At 46.2% G+C, this 23,816-nt stretch overlaps 1 protein-coding gene across 16 annotated transcripts in view; it reads left to right on the top strand.

Moving 5' to 3' along the window:
- TJP1 (tight junction protein 1) overlaps positions 1 to 23,816 on the top strand; it is a 607,218-nt gene that overhangs the window by 461,666 nt on the left and 121,736 nt on the right. For 14 of the 16 annotated variants that reach the window (XM_069765846.1, XM_069765847.1, XM_069765845.1 and 11 more), the window contains one exon: positions 13,913 to 13,969. In XM_069765846.1, coding sequence (XP_069621947.1) covers positions 13,913 to 13,969 — 57 coding nt within the window. Of the gene's footprint in view, positions 1 to 13,545; positions 13,630 to 13,912; positions 13,970 to 23,816 lie in introns of those variants that run through there. The other 2 variants (XM_069765857.1, XM_069765853.1) reach the window with 1 other exon arrangement.

Below are 23,816 nucleotides of genomic sequence, written 5' to 3'. Positions count from 1 at the left end.
CAGGTGTTTTACAGGAATTTTTGGAATGTTTAAAAAAAATGAACATTTAACTTTTCACAAAAAATTTACATCAGCTCCAATTTGTTTTATTTTACCAAGGGTAACAGGAGAAAATGGACCCCAAAAGTTGTTGTACAATTTGTTCTGAGTACGCCGATACCCCATAGGTGGAGGTTAACCACTGTTTGGGTGCATGGCAGAGCTCGGAAGGGAAGGAGCACCGTTTGACTTTTCAATGCAAAATTGACTGGAATTGAGATGGGACGCTATGTTGTATTTGGAGAGCCCCTGATGTACCTAAACATTAAAACCCCCCACAAGTGACACCATTTTGGAAAGTAGACCCCTTAAGGAACTTATCTAGATGTGTTTTGACAGCTTTGAACCCCCAAGTGTTTCACTACAGTTTATAACGCATAGCCGTGAAAATAAAAATTCTTTCCACAAAAATTATTTTCTAGCCCCCAATTTTGTATTTTCCTAAGGGTAACAGGAGAATTTGGAACCCAAAAGTTGTTGTCCAATTTGTCCTGAGTACGCTGATACCCCATATTTGGTTGGGAACCACCGTTTGGGTGCATGGCAGAGCTCGGAAGGGAAGGAGCGCCATTTGGAATGCAGACTTAGATGGATTGGTCTGCAGGCGTCACGTTGCAGTTGCAGAGCCCCTGATCCACCTAAACAGTAGAAATCCCCCACAAGTGACCACATATTGGAAACTAGACCCCCCAGGGAACTTAACCACATATAACACCTCCCATAATTGAATACCAGAAAGAAAGTCCGAGAGTATTTATATTAAAAATCTAACAAAATTTATTTAATCAAAAGATGATAAAAATTATAACAGAGTGACACTAATAGCAGGAATATAGGGGATACTAAAGGTTATATCCATATAAAGATAACAATATTTAAATACTTATATTACATAAAAGTGCACTAGAAACATGCTAGATTTACATAGAATTGGTTCCATCGGGGATCCTAATATATAGAAAATTTGGCACAATCAGTATGGCTAATTGCAGCAACAACGTCTCCCACATGGGTATATATAATTAATTAATCAGTCAAGTCTGAAATAGAATGGTAGTGCTGCATATTTGAGCTGAAGATAAAGTGCAATAGTGCGTACTACTTATGTGTATCATAGGTACTCAAGTGCAGAAATAACTGACACATGATAAAATAGTGTAACTTATGTAGAATGTAGATGGTAAGTAGTAAGTCCCCACCTGCCGCCTCAACGCACGTTTCGCCGGTCTTCAGGAGGCGTGCAGAGCTCCTGATGTACCTCAACAGTAGAAACCCCTCACAAGTGACCCCATATTGGAAACTAGACCCCACCAAGGAACTTATCTAGGTGTTGTGAGAACTTTGAACCCCCAAGTGTTTCACTACAGTTTATAACGTCGTGAAAATAAAAATTATTTTTTTCCCACACAAATGTTTTTTTAGCCCCTGTTCCACGTTTGGTAAAATGGATAAAGCAGTTTTATTCTTCGGGTCAGTACGATTACAGCAATACCTCATTTAGATTATTTTTTTATGTTTTGACGCTTTTATACGATAAAAACTATTTTATATAATTATTTTGGCATCGCTTTATTCTGAGGATTATAACTTTTTTTTATTTTTTGCTGATGATGCTGTATGGCGGCTTGTTTTTTTGCGGGACAAGATGTCGTTTTCAGCGGTACCATGGTTATTTATATCTGTCTTTTTGATCGCGTGTTATTCTACTTTTTGTTTTGCGGTATGATAATAAAGCGTTTTTTTTTGCCTTTTTTTTTTACTGTGTTCACTGAAGGGGTTAACTAGTGGGCCAGTTTTATAGGTCGGGTCGTTGCGGACGCGGCGATACTAAATATGTGTACTTTTATTGTTTTTGTTTTTTTTATTTAGATAAAGAAAAAAAATTTGGTCCAATAAATACATTCCTTTATTATTTATTTAGGAAATTTATTTATTTTTTTACACGTAATTTTTTTTTAATTTTTTTTTTTTACTTATTTACTTTGCCCCAGGCGAAGACATCACAGTAAAGTGACAGATCGCTGATCTGACACTTTGCAGAGCACTGTGTCAGATCAGCGACCTGACGTGCAGTGCTCCTGGCTTACCAGCGCCTGCTCTGAGCAGGCACTTGGTAAGCCACCTCCCTGCAGGACCCGCAAGTAGCCCCGCGGCCATTTTGGATCCGGGGCCTGCAGGGAGGAGTCACTCGGTACAAGGTGAGCACATCGCCTTGTACCGATCCTCTCAGGGAAGCACGCAGGGAGCCCCCCTCCCTGCGCGATGCTTCCCTGTACCACCGGAACACTGCGATCATGTTTGATCGCAGTGTGTCGGGGGTTAATGTGCCGGGAGCGGTCCGTGACCGATCCTGGCACATAGTGCTGGACGTCAGCTGCGATAGTCAGCTGACACCCGGCTGCGATCGGCTGCGCTCCCCCCGTGAGCATGGCCGATCGCATATGACGTACTATCCCGTCACTGGGAATTAAGTCCCAGGTCACCTTGATGGGATAGTACGTCATATGGGATTAAGGGGTTAAAGGAAATCTGTCAATAGGATCAACGTCTATATAGGCATGTAGGTCATGTCAAAAAAGGTGAAAAAATTATACCTGAACCCCTTTACCCCCAAGGGTGGTTTGCATGTTAATGACCAGGGCAAGTTTTACAATTCTGACCACTGTCCCTTTATGAGGTAATAACTCTAGAACGCTTCCATGGATCCCGGTGATTCTTACTTTTTCTTGTAACATATTGTAGTTGATGATGGCGGTAAAATTTCTTCGATATTACTTTGCATTTCTTTATGAAAAAAAAAACCCGGAAATTTGGCAAAAATTTTGAAAATTTTGCAATTTTCCAACTTTGAATTTTCATGCCGATGAAACACACACATATGTCACACAAAATGCTCAATAAGTAACATTTCCCACATGTCTACTTTACATAGCACAATTTTGGAACCAACTTTTTTTTTTTCCCTTAGGAAGTTGTAAGGGTTAAAAGTTGGCCAGCAATTTCTCATTTTTACACCTTTATTTTATAGGGACCACATCACATTTGAAGTCACTTTAAAGGGTCTATATGATAGAAAATGCCCAAAAGTGACACCATTCTAAAAACTGCACCCCTGAAGGTGCTCAAAACCACTTTCAAGAAGTTTATTACCTTTCAGGTGCTTCACAGGAATTTTTGGAATGTAAAAAAAAAAAAGTGAACATTTAACTTTTTTCACAAAAAAATGTACAAAAAATGTACTTCAGATCCAATTTTTTTTTATTTTACCAAGGGTAACAGAAGAAATTGGACCCCAAAAGTTATTGTGCAATTATTCCTGACTACGCCGATACCCCATATGTGGGGTGAACTACTGTTTGGGCGCATGGCAGAGCTCGGAAGGGAAGGAGCGCTGTTTGACTATTCAATGCAAAATTGGCAGTAATTGAGATTAGACGCTATGTTGCGTTTTGGAGAGCCCCCAGTGTCGGACTGGCCCACCGGGAGATCGGAGAATCCTCCGGTGGGCCCACCCCCCAGAGGGCCCTCCCCCTCACCAGACTCCTGCTCTGTCCTGTATTTTAGCGCAGTATGATTGCATGCACCCAGCAGTGAGTGTTATTCCATACCTGGTGCCGGCCGCCTGCACTGCTCAGTAACATGTGATGTGAGGTGAGAGCTTTCTCATCACCTGCTGCGGCTTCTTCTGATGTCTTGGCGCCGCTCTCTCAGCTGCGCAGTGCTCATGAGATCAATAGAAGCGGCAGCAGCAGGTGATAGAAAGCTCTCACCTCACATCACATGTTACTGAGCAGTGCAGGCAGCAAGCACCGGGTATAGAATAACCCGCACAGCGCCACGCACAGCACAGCCACAGGCTGTGAGACACTGCACACAGCGTCTAGAACGGAGTGGATTTTTTGAGGGCATGATGTCACTGGAAGGGGCGGGGCCTCCATCAGGCCAGTGACCTGATAACAGGAAGCAGCGCTGTGCTGACTGAGGCTGCTGGAGCCCTGTGACTACTAGAGGACCGAGGGGGCTGCACTATAGAACTGTGGGAGGAGAGGAATGAGGGTCTGCACAATGGACCCTTGCACAGATAGGAATGAAGACCCAGGATTCAGTGTGAGTGGTCAGAGGATGAATTTATTTGATGTAACTTGAAAGGGGCTGTGTCGAGAAGGAGGGATGCTGAGGGGGCTGTGTGGAGAAGGAGGGATGATGAGGGGGCTGTGTGGAGAAGGAGGGATGATGAGGGGGCTGTGTGGAGAAGGAGGGATGATGAGGGGGCTGTGTGGAGAAGGAGGGATGATGAGGGGGCTGTGTGGAGAAGGAGGGATGATGAGGGGGCTGTGTGGAGAAGGAGGGATGATGAGGGGACTGTGTGGAGAAGGAGGGATGATGAGGGGACTGTGTGGAGAAGGAGGGATGATGAGCTTTGTGGAAAAAGAGGTGATCCGGGGCTGTGTGGAGAAGAGGGGGGAGTGAGAAAAAGCCCATTGGTGAGTTCACCGCCTCTGCACTGTGGGACTTTCTCACTGCGCTAGTGGGGATCTCACCAAGGTCACCGCACTTCAGGGGCCTGGCTGAGAACATAGCCTCAGTGACTTGCCATAACCTCGATGAGGTTAGCCGACGCCAGTGACCTGAGGTAAACTTTATACCTCCGATCACAGCTGTGGGCTCGCATGATTTGACAGCGTGTGAACATCAGCTGTCTGACTGGCGGTAATGATTTTACCGCCGATCAGAAGCAGTGTTTGCCGCTCTGTCTTGCATCTGACAGAGTGGTAAACACTGGATGTATTGGCTCCCCATTCAAATGAATAGAGTCCAGGTACTGTTCTGGTACCCGAACCTGGACTCATTTTTAACTGTTCGGCCGGACCCGAACATCTAGGGGTTCGCTCATCTCTAATCCTGTGTCTAGTGTGTGACTGGTGTATGTATAGTGCGTGTGTCATGTGGCTAGCGTGTGACTGGTGTATGTCACATGTATGTATCCTGTGTCTAGCGTGTGACTGGTGTGTATGTGTCGTGTCTATTGTGTGTATGTGGCACATGTCTAAATAATAAAATCTTTCTGTGCTTATAGAATATCATTGTTCTAGGTTTTACATAAAATTATCTGCTGCCGGTAAGGGTGCTTAACTAGATGGAAACTAAGGCTACTTTCACACTTCCATCTTCAAAATCTGCACAGGATCCATCAAGACGTTGAAATGACGGATCCTGTGCAGATTGTGGAAAACGTGTACACTGGGCCAGTCTTTCTGACGGACCCGTCGAGGCTATGTGCACCTGTTGTGTATGTGTCTTCGCAGCGGTTTTCCGCTGCGAAAATGCATACACAACACAAACCAGGTAAAAAAAAAAAAAAAAAAAATCGCAGTGTTCTCACCTACAGGCGTTCCCGCGCAGCGATGCTCTTGGTAGCTAGCGTTCCTAGTAATACACTGCGAAATCTCGCGAGAAGTCGCAATGTATTACTAGGAACGCTTGCTGCCGAGAGCATTGGTGACGCTGCGCGGGATCGCCGCTAGGTGAGAATACTGCGATTTTTTTATTTTTAAAATTATTTTTAACATTATATCTTGTTACTATTGATGCTGCATAGGCAGCATCAATAGTAAAAAGAGAGAGAGCGAGCGAGAAAGAATTTCCCTGACAGGAAATTCTTCCACGCATGCTCTCTTTGAAAAGATGGGACCTGTTGCTGGATTCCTGCTTTTCACAGGCATCGACGCATCCTGCGCCCATAGGCTTCCATTTTTTCCGACGTTCAGAAAAAACGTTCCTCTGAACGTTTTCTCTGCCCGACGGACCGTTTTTTTTATGCAGGATCCAGTGAAAAAGGGATGACTCTGCAGCTAGTACAGCTAGTACCCCTTAAGCATGGTGGGCCCTTAGAATGATTTTCTCTGGTGGGCCCAAACTACTCCAGTCCGACGCTGGCCCCTGATGTGCCTAAACGGTGGAAACCCCCCACAAGTGACACCATTTTGGAAACTGGACTCCCTAAGGAACTGATCTAGATGTGTGGTGAGCGCTTTGAACACCCAAGTGCTTCACAGAATACCGTACAGCCATAAAAATAAAAATTCAATTTTTTTTTACAAAAATGATCTTTTCCCCTAATTTTTTATTTTCACAAGGCTAACAGGAGAAATCAAAAGAATTTCAAAATGAGTTTCTTAAACTGCAATTCTAATTATGTGGTGTATATAATTGAATGCTTTGAATGCAAATTATTACCCGTATTTTTCAGACTATAAGACGCACCGGACTATAAGGCGCACTCAGGTTTTAGAGGTGGAAAATAGGGAAAAAAATATTTGAAGCAAAAAAATGTGGTAAAATATTTAATAACATACTATTATATATAATAACACCATATATAATAGTATGTTATTATGTTGGAAGCTGCGGGACCAGTGTGGTGTCTGTACAGTACTATATGAAGATGCTGGAGGGTGAGTATAAGAATGGGGGCACAGGGCTTATATTTAAAGCACCACTCCAGCACTGCAAAATAACACTGGAGTGCTGCTTTAAAATCCAATGGGAGAACTATAACTCCCAGCATGTCCTGCAGATCCTATGACATGCTGGGAGTTATAGTTCACTAAAGAAGTGGCAGAGTGCTTTATTGTGTTTTGGAAAGACTAACCTCTTAATTGTGGCAGCCAGCCACACTGTGGTGAGGTAAAAGCATCCCATGACTGAATAAAGAGCCCTCCCTCTTGTTGCCTTTCCACAGCACAGGTAATGGAAGCCAGCAGATTCTAGTGTTGGAGTCTGAAGGACCTGTGATGATGTCAAGAAGAGGGAGGGCTCTGTGCTGCCATGTGATGCTCTAGCCCGCCCACTTCTGGCATCATCACAGGTCCCCCTTGTGCACACTGCACAGCACTCTCCCCCGGACCCTGCTGCTGCTGCCTCCTCCTGCCCGGGACACACAGATCTCCCCAGCTGCTGCAGGAATCAGCGCTGGGGAAGCCATGTGTGTCCCTGTTTAAGTGCAGTATTCATTTGCCTCTCCAGGCTCACAGCTCAGCTGATAGGTGGGCGGAGAGTAGCTAATGAATATTCACTGCACTTAATCATCGGGACCACATGGTTTCCCCAGCACTGATTCTGGGCAGCAGGGACATCCTGAAGTGGGATAACAGTGCCATCCCACTCACTGCTGCCCCCCTCCCCACATGCTACATCCGTACCATAAGACGCACCCACACTTTCCTCCCAAATTTGGAGGAAAAAAGTGCGTCTTATGGTCAGAAAAATACTGTATATGTATGTTCCACCATTGGAAAATTAAAAGACAGGATCAGAGAACAGTTATGATACCATTCAACCTACAACTCATCATGTTTCTAATGCTTCAAACCATTTTATTAAAGTTCATGACAGGCAAACTGTGCACTTTAAAGCGTTTGCAATAGAACAAATTTATAATCATTTACGTGGTGGGGATAGGGAGAAGAAATTACGTGATAGTGAGGCATATTGGATTTATTTATTAAATACTCGGGTGCCTTCAGGGTTAAACCTAAGAAAAGAAATTATGTTGCACTATTAATATATGTATGTATTACTTAATTCTTGTTTAGGGTTTTTTTTCTATATTGAATTGATTTATTTTTTCTTAATCTGTTATTCACGTGTTGTGTTTCATCACGTTTGGTAATTATCTTGCAAGTTTTTCACCTGATCAGGGTTTTTTTTTATTCTGAATTTGACTGCTCATTGTGATACTGAGGACTAAGAACACTACACGTGTTCGAAACGCGTTCAGTGATACAGCATTTTTCCTCCAGTAGATACCAGTCAATGTCTAGCAGCTAATCTTTCTTCTTATCATTGTGAAAAAAAGATTTTTTGATTTTACCTCCACAGCTGGATACCTTTTGTCTCCCTACCCCAAAGGTTGTTGTATAATTTGTCCTGAGTACGTTGATACCCCATATGAGGGAGGGGAAACCACTGTTTGGGCGCATGGCAGAGCTCAGAAGAGGAGTGCCATTTTGGAATGCAGACTTTGATGGCGTGGTCTGCACGCATCATGTTGCGTTTGCAGAGCCCCTGATGTACCTAAACAGTAGAAACCCCTCACAAGTGACCCCATATTGAAAACTAGACCCCCCCTCCAAGGAACTTATCTAGATGTGTTGTGAGAACTTTGAACCCCCAAGTGTTTCACTAAAGTTTATAATGCAGAACTGTGAAAATAATTTTTTTTTATTTTTCCACAAAAATTATTTTTTGTTCCCCAAATTTTTTCACAAGGGTAACAGGAGAAATTGGACCGCAAAATGTATTGTCCAATTTGTCCTGAGTACGCTGATAACCCATATGTGGGAGTAAAGCACTGTAGAGCTTGGAAGGGAAGGAGCGCCGTTTGACTTTTTCAACACAGAATTGGCTGGAATTGAGATCGGACGCCATGTTGCGTTTGGAGAAGCCCTGATGTGTCTAAACAGTGGAAACCCCCCAATTCTAACCCCAACACACCCCCTAACCCCAACCGTAAACGTAATCCAAACTCAAACACACCACCCCTAATCCCAACACTAACCATAACCACAAACATAACCCTGACACACCCCTAACCCTAATCCAAACCCTAACTTTAGCCCCAACCCTAATCCAAAGCCTAACTTTAGCCCCAACCCTTACCCTAATGGAAAAATGGAAATAAATACAGTTTTTTAATTTTATTATTTTCCCTAAGCAAGGGGGTGATAAAGGGGGGTTTGATTTACTATTTATAGCTTATTTTTATTTTTGGCAGCTGTCACGCTAAAAGACGCTTTTTATTGCAAAAAATAGTTTTTGCATCACCACATTTTGAGAGCTATAATTTTTCCATATTTTGGTCCACAGTCATGTGAGGTCTTGTTTTTTGCAGGACGCGTTGAAGTTTTTATTGGGCACATGACATTTTTTTGATCGCTTTTTATTACGATTTTTGGAGGGAGAATGAACAAAATCCAGCAATTCGTGTTTTTTTTTTTTTTGGGGGGGGGGGGGGCGGGGTTACGGGGGGGATTTATACCATTCCGTGTGTGGTAAAATTGATAAAGCAGTTTTATTCGTCGGGTCATTACAATTACAGCGGTACCTCATTTATATAATTTTTTTATGTTTTGGCGCTTTTATACAGTAAAAACTATTTTATATAAAAAATTATAATTTCTGCATCACTTTATTCTGAAAGCAATAACTTTATTTTTTTGCTGATTACGTATGGCGGCTTGTTTTTTGCGAGACATGATGTTTATTTATATCCGTCTTTTTGTTCGTGTGTTATTCCACTTTTTGTTCAGCAGTACGATGATAAGCTTTGTTTTTTGTCTTGTTTTTTTTTTTTTAAATGACGTTCACTAAAGGGGTTAACTAATGTGACAGTTTTAGGGTATGTGCCCACGCTGCGGATTTTCCTGCGTATTTTTCCGCAGCGGATTTGGAAAATCCGCAGTGCAAAACCACTGCGGATTTTCTTGCGGTTTCTTCTGCGGGTTTTCACCAACACTTTCCTATCGGTGCTGGTTGAAACTCGCTGCGGAATCCGCACAAACAATTGACATGCTGCGGAAAATAATTTGCGGCATTTTCCGCAGCATGTGCACAGCGTTTTTTCTTCCCTTAGGTTTACATGGTACTGTAAACTTTGGGAAAACTGCTGCCGATCCGCAGCGGATCCGCAGCAAAATCTGCAGCGTGTGCACACAGCCTTAAAGGTTGGGTCCTTACAGACGCGGCAATAATAAATGTGTACTTTTATTGTCTTATTTACATAAAGAAATTTATTTATTGGAAAAATATATATATTTATTGGAAAAAAAAATTATATATATTTTTCTTTTATTTAGGAATTTAATAAAAAATATTTTTACACATGCTGATACATATTTTTTGTTAACTTTTTTTTTACATTGTCCCAGGATGAAGCATCACTATATAAAGTCAGATCGCTGATCTGACACTTTGCACTGCACTGTATCAGACAAGCGATCTGACAGGCAGTGAAGAGGCTTGCCGATGCTTGCTCTCAGCAGGCACTGAGAAGCCACCTTGCAGGACCCCGCGGCCATCTTGGTGCCTGGGGTCTCCAAGGAGACCCTCATGACAGTGCGATCACATCGCATTGTTCTGAGGGAAGCATGCAGGAAGCCCCCTACCTGCATGATGCTTCTCTATGCCCCTGTGCCGGCTCTGGAATGCTGTGATCATGTTTGATCGCAGTGTTCGGGGGGTTAAAGTGTCGGGAGTGGTCCGTGACCGCTCTTCACACTTAGTGCCGGGTGTCAGCTGTGATAATCAGCTGACACCCGGCCGCGATCAGCCGTGCTCCCCCCGTGAACGCGGCTGAAAGCCTGTGACGTGCTACTTCGTCCGTGAGAAGTAAGTCCCAGGTCACGGCCAGGTGGACGGAATAGTATGTCTGATGGAAGAAAGGGGTTAATATCTGTGATCCGATCTTATTCCAAATTAATCCACATGTATTTTAATATGTAAATGAGCTGTTAAGATGTATGGGCCAGACACTGATCTATATGACAATCTGCCTCCAGAGCTTATTTTAAATGATAGGGGGAGTTGCGTGTTCGCTCTTTCCTCTCCTGATCTCACTGTGTGACTACAACTGAGCTGACACATCTGCAGGTTCCTCTCAGCTTCATCTTCCAGCTCACAGGCAGAGAGAGCTGTGAAAGCTGCTGCGAACTTGTTTGTTCAGTTCTACAGTTCTGTGTTAGTCAGTCATTACATGTCTCACACTGGGAATGCCCCCTTTCCTTTATAATAAGCTCTAGAGGCAGATTCTCATGCAGATCATGTGAGTTCTTCTTTAAGTGATGGGTTAAATGTGATATTTTAAAGAGGACTGTCAGCTTTCCTGGCAGGGTTGATATCGTAGAAACTTTGGCCCTGATTTATCAAGATTGGCATTGTTCTTCCAGTCTTGAGGAGGTGTCCTGGAGTCAGGCCCTCCTGTTTCATTAAGAGATGCTCGCCTTTTAACGATTCCTGCGCATCTGACAAATGGCATGCACCTATGGGAAGGAATAACATCGCTCATCATGAATTTTGTGTGAGGTTTGTCATTCAACCAGAAAGAACTCTCGTTCTCAGGATTGCTGGGGGCCATGCTGGTCAGACACCAAGAGATCGAAAAGTTATGCCCTATCCCATGGATAGGACATAACGTTCAAACTTGAGAACACCACTTAGAAAAGGGGTTGTATGGTCCAAATCGATGTTATGAATCTCCCCAGCACAAGCACTGTGGGAATTCACCGGTTACTGAGCAGGGACTGGTGGATATGTATGAGTTATGCATACACCCGGCCACTGGGCACAGCCTCACTTCCATACACTTTAACGGAGCGAGGACTTGCCCACTAGACAAACTCTGGCAGAGAGTATGTATAACTCATACGTACCCCTCGGTCCCTGGTCAAAAACTGGCGAATCTTCTCAGTGCGTGTGCTGGTGGGATTCAGAAGTCTGCAGTCACAGAGAATGGCTGCAAACTTCTCAATTTGGACCGGCAACTGCTTTAGGCTATGTGCACACGTAGGTAGGATCTCTGCAACTGGGTGCGCATATTTATAGCCTGGGAAAGGGGTAAATAACCATGGAGTTTCCCAGGCTATTAATATCAGCTCTCATCTGTATACTTAGCCTCTACTGGTTATTAAAAATTAAAATGGGTGACTCCCCAAAGAATGATGTAGAGTCCCCTTATAATGAATAACCAGCAAAGGCTAGGCAGACAGCTGCTGGCTAATATTAATAGCCCAGGAAGGGGCCATGGATATTCCACCCTCCCCCAGGCTAAAAACATCAGCCCTCAGCCGCCCCAGAAAAGGCAAATCTAGCCTCGTTCCTATCATTTAGCTTGATGTGGTGATGTCACCTTTTGTGTTATCAGGTGACAAAGTCCAATTTGTAATGGAGAGGTGTCTGTAAGACGCCCCCATTAGTGGCTTCATAGTGTATAAAAGCTCCCACCCAGAATAGTCCTTTAATTGAAATAATGACACTCCTTTAATCAATCTTAATTAAACCATACTTAAAGGGAACCTGTCACCTCAAATTGGCGGGATGTGTACTATGTCCTGGAAGTATTTAGCTGTAGTCTGGGACATAGTGCGTGGGCGCATGCGCAGTAATGCTTTTCGGCTTTGCCCGCAGTAGGGCGCGAGCGAAGATTGCATTGCGCATGCACAAACTATGGAGGACAAGTACTCTAATTCACGAACATATTGCGGACAACAGGGACGGATGGGGTGGAGAAATCAAGATGAAACGCTGCCCATCGGACCGGAAAAAAGGCATTTACATATCCCGCCAATTTGAGGTGACTGGTTCCCTTTAAGTCATTGCCCAGTCCACAGAAGCCAATGTCCCCTGTAAGAGAATGAAAATAGTAAACAACAATATTCCTCACCTGTCTGCCATGATGATAATAGTACATTTGTTCCAGGACAGGTCTAGTTCTGCTCCACCTACATGGCAGGCTGCATTGTTGCATGATGTGACTATACAGCCTGCCATCCAGCAGAGATGCGGAGCTGTGCGTTCTTGCGCTGTGTGTCCTGGTGAACTCCTATGACCTGACTGGCGTCACTTGAGCGCGCAGAAGTTCTCATGCTCGCAGTGCCATCAGAAAGGTCCTGGCAGTTCACAGCCAATTAACTCCCTTCACCGGACTGACGTCAGCGTGGCATGGAAACTCCTAACGGCGCTCGCGCTGACGGCAGTCCGGTCACAGGAGTTCACCGCAGGACAGTGTAGTGACTGCACACCGGGGCTGCTGGGAGAAATAACGCTCTCTCCTGGGTGCCGCACTTCAGTATGGCTGCCTGCACCTTCATGACGCTGTAAACCTGCAGATTAACCCTATATCTTCCTGTTATGTATTCCTTCCACCTGATATGGTTAAGGTTCACATTGTCAAGGCAAGGGTTAATCACCCAAAAACCGCTGCACTGCTCACCCCTGACCCAGTGTGCAGGCCGGCCAGTCTTTTATAAGGGTCCAGTAAGGGACTGTAAAGTTCGGTGCTGTAGTGACGTCACTGCGATGACGACGTCGTACGGCATGTGACCGCTGACACTACTTATCGGCTGTAGCAGGGGCGGACATACCATTGGTGCATCTGGGAAGGGGCCACTATCCCCTCCAAAGCACGTGGTATTATGTATTGTGATGAGCTATTGCACAGGGGCCACTCATTCTCGCAGCACGTCTGCAGCTGCCGGACTATGAGGAGGCTGGAGCATCCAGCCATGGCGGGCAGTGTGACTCGGTGTGTACAGTATGTGCGGAGCCCGGGCAGTCTCCGCAGACAGCCGTCCTCTCCGTGCCAGGACCGTGCTCAGCTGAGCGGCTGTAGGGGGTGCCTAGCGCAGATAAGCTGGCTGTGCGTCCGACGTCAGGACGTAGCGCCGCTGGTGTGTACGCGCTGACGTATGACGACTGGTGGGCTTAGCAGCTCCGCCCCTTCCAAGTGGCCAGTGATCCCACAGTCCGTGCACGGGAGAGCAGCCGGAGCTGCGCTAGACTTGGGGCTGCGCGTCCCCGTCCTCCCGGGCTCGGGTGAGTGCTGCGGCTGCGCCGGCCCCTCCGCTGCGCTGTGTGACAACTTCTCCCCAGTGTTATTACGGGGAGGGTCTGAGCAGTTACTCGGCCCATCAGCTCCTCCCCAGGAGACGCCCAGCGCTCTGCTCCCGGTGTGTGATCCGTTAGTGGCGGGTACAGGCCGGCGCGCCGCTACCTGTAGCTCTCCAGCTCTGCTGGGACTTGTAGTGTCCTCCTGCTACTTGTTGATGTGTGTGGTGCCCGTGTCCGTTACTCACCTGTCCCCTCTTCTCCTCCACAGAACACTGTAATGGAAGAGACTGCGATATGGGAGCAGCAGACAGTCACACTCCACAGGGTAAGTCGGACAGCTATGGGTTAACTGCGCTCTGCGTAACTCAGGATACTGACTGCCACTGGGAACAATAGACAAAAGCCAGATGTCAGGAAGCCAAAGGGGAGGAAATCGGGTTTGTCATTTTCCTTGTAAGCTGTGATTATCAGCTGGTGCTGTGGGGTCCGGCCGGTGCCCGTGTGGTAGTGCCCGCTGTGTTATGGCTATCCGTGGCGCTCTCTTCTGCACACTTGTGGAGTTGTGATTATTACCTGGCATTGATGCTGGTGCTGTAGGGGGTCCGGCCGGTGCCCGTGTGGCAGTGCCCGCTGTGTTATGGCTATCCGTGGCGCTCTCATCTGCACACTTGTGGAGTTGTGATTATTACCTGGCATTGATGCTGGTGCTGTGTGGGGTCCGGCCGGTGCCCATGTGGCAGTGCCCGCTGTGTAATGGCTATCCGTGGCGCTCTCATCTACACACTTGTTAAGCTGTGATTATTACCTGGCATTGATGCTGGTGCTGTGGGGGTCCGGCTGGTGCCCGTGTGGCAGTGCCCGCTGTGTTATGGCTATCCGTGGCGCTCTCATCTGCACACTTGTGGAGTTGTGATTATTACCTGGCATTGATGCTGGTGCTGTGTGGGGTCCGGCCGGTGCCCATGTGGCAGTGCCCGCTGTGTAATGGCTATCCGTGGCGCTCTCATCTACACACTTGTTAAGCTGTGATTATTACCTGGCATTGATGCTGGTGCTGTGGGGGTCCGGCTGGTGCCCGTGTGGCAGTGCCCGCTGTGTAATGGCTATCCGTCGCGCTCTCATCTACACACTTGTGGAGTTGTGATTATTACTTGGCATTGGTGCTGTAGGGGGTCCGGCCGGTGCCCGTGTGGTAGTGCCCGCTGTGTTATGGCTATCCGTGGCGCTCTCTTCTGCACACTTGTGAAGCCGTGATTATTATCTGGCATTGATGCTGGTGCTGTGGAGGGTCCAGCTGGTGGCAGTGCCCGCTGTGTTATGGCTATCCGTGGCGCTCTCTTCTGCACACTTGTGAAGCTGTGATTATTATCTGGCATTGATGCTGGTGCTGTGGACGGTCCAGCTGGTGCCCGTGTGGCAGTGCCCGCTGTGTTATGGCTATCCGTGGAGCTGTGACAATTACCTGGCATTGTTGCTGGTGCTGTAGGGGGTCCGGCCGGTGCCCGTGTGGCAGTGCCCGCTGTGTTATGGTTATCCGTGGTGCTCTCTTCTGCACACTTGTGAAGCCGTGATTATTATCTGGCATTGATGCTGGTGCTGTGGAGGGTCCAGCTGGTGGCAGTGCCCGCTGTGTTATGGCTATCCGTGGAGCTGTGACAATTACCTGGCATTGATGCTGGTGCTGTAGGGGGTCCGGCCGGTGCCCGTGTGGCAGTGCCCGCTGTGTTATGGTTATCTGTGGTGCTCTCTTCTGCACACTTGTGGAGCTGTGATTATCACATAGCATTGATGCTGTGGAGGGTCCGGCCGGTGCCAGTGCCCGCTGTGTTATGGCTGCCCGTGGTGCTCTCTTCTGCACCGTTGTGGAGCTGTGATCACCTGGCATTGGTGCTGTGCTGTGGGGGTCCGGCCGGTGCCCGTGTGGCAGTGCCCGCTGTTTTATGGCTATCTGTGGCGCTCTCATCTGCGCACTTGTGGTGCTGTGATTGTCAGCTGGTGCTGTGGGGGGTCCGGCCGGTGCCCGCTGTGTAATGGCTATCCATGGCGCTCTCATCTGCACACTTGTGGAGCTGTGATTATTACCTGGCATTGGTGCTGTGGAGGGTCCGGCCGGTGCCCGTGTGGCAGTGCCCGCTGTGTTATGGCTATCCGTGGCGCTCTCTTCTGCACACTTGTGGAGTTGTGATTATTACCTGGCATTGATGCTGGTGCTGTAGGGGGTCCGGCCGGTGCCCGTGTGGCAGTGCCCGCTGTGTTATGGCTATCCGTGGCGCTCTCATCTGCACACTTGTGGAGTTGTGATTATTACCTGGCATTGATGCTGGTGCTGTGTGGGGTCCGGCCGGTGCCCATGTGGCAGTGCCCGCTGTGTAATGGCTATCCGTGGCGCTCTCATCTACACACTTGTTAAGCTGTGATTATTACCTGGCATTGATGCTGGTGCTGTGGGGGTCTGGCTGGTGCCCGTGTGGCAGTGCCCGCTGTGTAATGGCTATCCGTCGCGCTCTCATCTACACACTTGTGGAGTTGTGATTATTACTTGGCATTGGTGCTGTAGGGGGTCCGGCCGGTGCCCGTGTGGTAGTGCCCGCTGTGTTATGGCTATCCGTGGCGCTCTCTTCTGCACACTTGTGAAGCCGTGATTATTATCTGGCATTGATGCTGGTGCTGTGGAGGGTCCAGCTGGTGGCAGTGCCCGCTGTGTTATGGCTATCCGTGGCGCTCTCTTCTGCACACTTGTGAAGCTGTGATTATTATCTGGCATTGATGCTGGTGCTGTGGACGGTCCAGCTGGTGCCCGTGTGGCAGTGCCCGCTGTGTTATGGCTATCCGTGGAGCTGTGACAATTACCTGGCATTGTTGCTGGTGCTGTAGGGGGTCCGGCCGGTGCCCGTGTGGCAGTGCCCGCTGTGTTATGGTTATCCGTGGTGCTCTCTTCTGCACACTTGTGAAGCCGTGATTATTATCTGGCATTGATGCTGGTGCTGTGGAGGGTCCAGCTGGTGGCAGTGCCCGCTGTGTTATGGCTATCCGTGGAGCTGTGACAATTACCTGGCATTGATGCTGGTGCTGTAGGGGGTCCGGCCGGTGCCCGTGTGGCAGTGCCCGCTGTGTTATGGTTATCTGTGGTGCTCTCTTCTGCACACTTGTGGAGCTGTGATTATCACATAGCATTGATGCTGTGGAGGGTCCGGCCGGTGCCAGTGCCCGCTGTGTTATGGCTGCCCGTGGTGCTCTCTTCTGCACCGTTGTGGAGCTGTGATCACCTGGCATTGGTGCTGTGCTGTGGGGGTCCGGCCGGTGCCCGTGTGGCAGTGCCCGCTGTTTTATGGCTATCTGTGGCGCTCTCATCTGCGCACTTGTGGTGCTGTGATTGTCAGCTGGTGCTGTGGGGGGTCCGGCCGGTGCCCGCTGTGTAATGGCTATCCATGGCGCTCTCATCTGCACACTTGTGGAGCTGTGATTATTACCTGGCATTGGTGCTGTGGAGGGTCCGGCCGGTGCCCGTGTGGCAGTGCCCGCTGTGTTATGGCTATCCGTGGCGCTCTCATCTGTACACTTGTGGAGCTGTGATTATTACCTGGCATTGGTGCTGTGCTGTGGATGGTCCGGCCGGTGCCCGTGTGGCAGTGCCCGATGTGTTTTGGCTACCTGTGGCGCTCTCTTCTGCACACTTGTGCTGTGATTGTCAGCTGGTGCTGTGGGGGTCCGGCCGGTGCCCGTGTGGCAGTACCCGCTGTTATGGCTACCCGTGGCGCTCTCTTCTGCACACTTGTGTCGCTCTGAGCTGAGGAAGTGTACAGCCCTGTACTGCCGTGTCCGAGCGCAGCACCACCAGGTAGAAGTGGCAGTTCGTGGCCAGAGCATGGTCTCGGGGGTTTCTCATGCGGTTCTGTAAGGCTGCTCCATGACTGTACACTGCTCTGGTGACTTGGAGCCAGGTTCTCTTCAGTTGTGTCTCTGAATCTGTGCCCAGTTCTTGTAGTTTTTACACTGTGGTGATACGGAGGTAACCAGGCAGTGTACTGCTACTCCTGGTGTGCAGGACACCCTTAGAGGCCTGGGAGCTGTGATATTGGGGGGGTCTTAAGATTATTTTTATTATTTATTGTTATAGCGCCATTTATTCCATGGCGCTTTGCATGTGAGGAGGGGTATACATGATAAAAACAAGTACAATAATCTTAAACAATACAAGTCATAATGAGGATGTGGCCCATTGGCTGTAATGCTTCAAGTTTTCTCAATGCATTCTATGTATGAAAGCGTGGCTCATTACTGCTTTACTATGTTTTTATATTTGGAGGGGTTGTCCAATACTTGGATAACTCCTTCTTAGATGCCTTGGTCCACTGAGTAAAGTGGGAAAAGCTGTTAGGGTATGTGTCCACGTGCAGTAAACGCTGCGTGTTTGACGCTGCATAGGGACGCAGCGTCAGACACGCAGCGTCCAGATGTTACAGCATAGTGGAGGGGATTTAATGAAATCCCGTCTCCACTATGCGTGGTAATACGCACGTGGCGGCCCTGCGACTCCGGACATGCTGCGCGTCTTTTCAGATCGCAGCATGTCCGTATATCTTGCGGCGACGCTGCGTCGCCGCAAGATATAGCACAGGGCCCTATGGTGGGGAGCGATGATGCCGGATGTGTGCTGTGAACACATCCGGCATCATCGCGTCCCAGAAAGGGGGCGGGGCTTACCGCAGAGCGGCTAAGCCGCTCCGGCGATACCGCCGGCCATCCTGAAAGTGGACACATACCCTTACACTCCACCTGCACCAGCGTCGTTCCAGCCGTCAGCACTGTGTTCTCGTGGCACATTGTTAGGAGTGCTGCAGCCAATCACTGAGCACTGGACAACATTGGCTTTTCTTCAGAGCAGATGTATGCACTGATGGAATATTGATGAGCTGCAGCTGATCACTGACTGGCTGCAGTGCTCATTTGACGTAACAATGTTCTGCAAATGGCACTTAGAAAGGGGTTGTTCAATTAGTGGACAACCCCATTATAGAAAAAAGGTCAGCACACACAGGCATCTATCAAGCCTAGAATTTTATTTATTTATTTTTTTTGCTGTTTTTTCTTTTTCTCCTGGAAAAATTGTGCGGAATACTTTTTTTTTTTTTTTGATTCAGAGAAAAAGCTAGTAAAGAGGCAAAAGTTTTTATGACGCCAATGTTCCTATTCTAATGAATGAGTCTTGGAACATTTTATTTCTGTTTTTCCAAAGCCAGAAACAAGTACTGGGCGTGTGAAGAGTGTTATATGGAGACCCGTACAAGGCTATATTCACACAGTGCATTTTTTGCCTGCTCTTTTGGCAGTAAGAATCTTGTTGCGAAACAAAAAAAAAAAAAAAAAAAGGAAAAACAGGTTTTGCCTAGTTTTTGCTGTTTTTTTTTTTTAAAAATTTTTGTCCATAGTGCATTTTGTCTATCCTGCTTGCTGATAGTTTATTGAAAAAAAAAATCTGATTCTGCTTTGTCAGATTTTGGCACAAACGCAGCAAAAACTGGTACCTGTTTTCTTTTTCTTTTTCTTTTTTTCAGCGTGTTTTTTTTTCCCCTACCATTCGTTTCTCTCAATGGCTGAAAAACGCTAGAAAAAAACTCCTTAACGGAAACCTGTCAGCAGTTTTGGCCGATATAAGATGCAGCCACCGCCTTTCAGGGCTGAAATACAGTATTCTATAATGCTGTATGTAAACATATGACCCAAACCCATACCCTCAAACTTGGGGTGGGTAAGGCCATGTTCACACCATCCTTTTTTTAATGCGGAACCGCCGCGATTTTGCCGCTGCGGGTCTGCAGCTGTTTTCCATGCAGGGTACATTACAATGTACCCTATGGAAAACAGGAACTGCTGTGCCCACATTGCGGAAAATCCCCAAAAAAGCCGCGCTGAATAGCTGCGGTAAAAAAGAAGTACCATGTCACTTCTTTTTGCGGAACTGCAGCAGTTCTGCACCCATAGACCTCCATTGTGAGGTCAAACCCGCAGTAAAACCCACAGATGAAAAAAATATCTGCGGGTTTTCTGCGGTTTGTGGTGCAGAACCGCTGCAGTGTGGCTGCCCCCCGTGCCCCAATCCCACCCCCCCATGCTCCGATGCCACCCCCCCCCCCCCCGTGCTCCGACGCCCCCCCCCGTGCCCTCATCTCCCCCCTTATACTTACCCGGCCTCCCGGTGTCCGTCCGGCCGTCTTCTCCCTGGGCGCCGCCATCTTCCAAAATGGCGGGCGCATGCGCAGTGCGCCCGCCGAATCTGCCGGCCGGCAGATTCGTTCCAAAGTGCATTTTGATCACCGAGAGAGGTTATATCTCAGTGATCAAAATAAAAAAAATAGTAAATGCCCCCCCCCCATCACCTTTATCACCCCCATAGGTAGCAACAATAATAAAATAAAAATAATTCCCCCCCCACTACAGTTAGAACTAGGGTTAGGGGTAGGGTATTTTCAGCCATTTAACCCTAAAAAAACTTCCTAGAAAACACACAGAAACTGCACTAAAAACCGCATCAAAAAACGCATCAAAAAGCACCAAAAAAACGCACCTGCGTTTTCTGCCAAGAGCTGCGGTTTTTAGTGCAGAAAAAAACAGCAGGGAAATCAGGAACGTGTGAACAAGGCCTAACACTCTACCAAATCTATCCACATACTGACCAACTAAGCAGTTATTAAACCGCACGCTGAATCAAAAAGTGTTCTTGCTTTTTTTATATAAAAACCAACACCTAATAGTATCCTCAATAAACAACCATAAGGGAAATGTAAAGATACACCAAAAACAAACCACCTTCACACAAAGGCATGAAGTAAAAAAGTAAATCTTTATTGATCACAATATTAAAAATAGACAATGGCGGGTGAACACCTAGAGCACAGGACAAAAGGTGGGCAACCCAGAGCAAGATCTCCACATATAATAGTAAAAGTACTATAAATACAATGTAAACTGGCAAGTGCCAATGTGTAATCATGTACATACATGCAGTTCAAACAGCAGAGTAGAAATACAGCAGTAAAGACAAAATATATAATTGCCAAGTGAAATAATTACCAAATGGAGCGCTTCTGGGGACCCACCACACCCGACGCGCGTTTCGCACCGAAATGCTTCGTCTGGAGGACATTTCGGTGCGAAACGCGCGTCGGGTGTGGTGGGTCCCCAGAAGCGCTCCATTTGGTAATTATTTCACTTGGCAATTATATATTTTGTCTTTACTGCTGTATTTCTACTCTGCTGTTTGAACTGCATATATGTACATGATTAATTACACATTGGCACTTGCCAGTTTACATTGTATTTATAGTACTTTTACTATTATATGTGGAGATCTTGCTCTGGGTTGCCCACCTTTTGTCCTGTGCTCTGTGTTCACCCGCCATTGTCTATTTTTAATATTGTGATCAATAAAGATTTACTTTTTTACTTCATGCCTTTGTGTGAAGGTGGTTTGTTTTTATATAAAAAGTTATAACTTTATTAATACACACGTTACACATAACATCTAAAACAATGCCTCTGAACCACGTAAAGTATCAAAAATAATGGCAGGTAAGCGCAAAGCATGCAATATTAGCCGATCACCATTTGGTAGATTGGAGAAATTTAAAGAGCACTTTAAATTTTACAGCGTACAAAGTATCTCAATTTTTTATGTCACTATTGTGTGCTCAAAATATCCCCAATAAACTTAGTCTGGCTACATGCAATATGTGTTCTAGTAAACAGACCAGAAAAATGACAAAAAATGCCCTTTTAATCAAAGCACTAAAACCACAATTATATAGGTACAGTACCCATCTCAGTTATATAGGTGCAGTACCCATCTACACTAAAATTATGTAGACATTAATCAACATTTCAATCATCATAAAACTAGTGCAAAAAATATTTTTATATTCCCAAAGTGCCTTCGTATTCTGGGCATTAAAGCCCAAGTTATATAGAATAAGTTTAATAGTACCCAATAATATGCCGTTTTCTATTTATCCAGTGTGTCAGCACCATAAGAGCAGTATAATTGTATATTACTGACAAATTGTCCCACTTTAATAGAATCACTGTAGTCAGATGTTACTCACAGCATAAGTGAATACACACAAAATAAATGGGCTAAATAGCCCGAATAAATGCATATTACCTAGATATATGGTGATCCCTGCTTATAACCTCGTGGCACGCTACTCCTTGCCTGACCCCTTTGGGGGGTCACCAAAAAAATAAAAAAAATTTGCAGCTTTCACTTTTTTCTGTATATCGAATGAGACTCGACTATTCAAGTCTGTGGGTGAGCAAAACCATCGGATCCAATACAGATCATCCAAATTGCATCCATTATTAACCTAGGAAACTGTATTTGATCACATACATCTTAAAATGTTAATGTATAATTACTTCTGTCACAAAGATGTATGCTTTTTTTATACGCTCATTTGACCTCAGCATTAGAGTCCATTCAGACAATCCTTTTTGGTCCATGTCGAAAACAAACCACACATGGATCCAGTGGGAGCTTATGTGCTGCTGAGCATGGTGTTTTTTTCACACGGACCTCTGACTTTTACCGATAGGCGATCAATATTAAATGCCTATTTACAAAGGCAGACCAAGGTAAAAGATGTGCACTGTGTGATCTGTACTTAATCACCGCCATTGATCTCAGCAGTGCGAATCCTCTTTGCCCAGGACGATGCATCGCTGAGAACGATTCTTTTCTGCTGCGCAAAAGATTTTCTCCCAATGAACTAAATGTTTTGCGTTTTCATTGCGTGAGCGGCAGCCTGTTTACAGGGTGAGATAGTCGTGAATTGAATATTTCTAACAATGCTCATTCATGCTTTTCTTGCAGTGTAAGTGCACATTAATTACACTGTCCTGGTAATATCTTAGAGAAAGTTGCTGACAGCAGCCAATCACAGCTCAGACTGGAGCGTCTGCACTAAATTCAGTTGTGTATTTCACCCTGGGTATCATATATGTGTGCAATATCCAGGAGAAAAATAAATGTGCTACCGATATAGGGCAAACTGGAATTTAAATAAAATCTGCATTGTAAAACACCATTAATTTGCACTATAAAATCCCCCAACAAGCGTGCTGCGTGTAAACACGTCCTAATAGTGTGCGATCCGTCCGTGTTATATTGCACAGCTGGTCTTGTGTGCATGCGGCAAAGCCGTTCTCCTGTGACAAAACAATGGCTCTTTCATGGAAGAAGACTACAATTTGCTTTGAGTCATCTTAATAAACATGTGAAGGCCTTTTATTAAGCGTTAATCCAGCCTTTTGTTTCTAAATCCGTTGCTTAAACTTTATTTTGTGTGAAAGATGTTCCATAGGTGCCATAGGCACACTGAGAAATTTGCAAACTGTGAAAATTACTATGAAGATCTGGGTACACCGTATGAGTAAAACGTGCCAAGGAGGCATAAAGCTTTACAGCCTTAAACCTATGCCAGCCTAATTTGTGCCACTTTATTAGCAAAGATTATTGTAAACTTTTTGGGGAAATGAAAGCCCTGCTACTTCAGTGAAGCACAGACCACTTTTTAGAAAAGTAAGGAGGGGAAAATGTAAGATATTTTCAGACTATGGAGCACAAAACGTGACTTTTTTTTTCAACAGACGACTTGCTTAATGTGATAAATTGCCCCCATAGTTAATTCTATAACCTTCTGAGCATTTCTCTGTCTGGTAAAACCTTGTGCTAGACAGGCCAAGGCACACGTAGAGATGTGTGCAGCCATTGTCAAAAGTGTTTGCACCCTTGAAATTGTTCCAGAAAATGAAGTAATCTCCCAGACAATTATTGCAATTACACATGTTTTGTTGTATACATGTTTATTTTCTTTGTGTATTGGAACAACACAAAGGATGGGGGGGGGGGGGGGGGGGTAAATTGGACATAATGTCACACACAACCCCAAAAATAGTCTGGACAAAATTGTTGGCACTTTTCCAAAATGATGGGTACACAATAGCGATGAGCAATCGTGCTCAGATAAGGTGTTATCTGTGCACGCTCGTGTCTTAAAGGGAACCTGTCACCCCGTTTTTTTAGAGTGAGCTATAAATACTGTTAAATAGGGCCTGCGCTGTGTGTTCCTATAGTGTATGTAGTGTACCCCGATTCCCCACATATGCTGAGATATAAC

The sequence above is a fragment of the Ranitomeya imitator genome, chromosome 4, assembly GCF_032444005.1.
Source record: "Ranitomeya imitator isolate aRanImi1 chromosome 4, aRanImi1.pri, whole genome shotgun sequence".
NCBI classification, from domain to species: Eukaryota; Metazoa; Chordata; class Amphibia; order Anura; family Dendrobatidae; genus Ranitomeya; species Ranitomeya imitator.
This window is presented reverse-complemented; position numbering and strand designations above follow the sequence as displayed.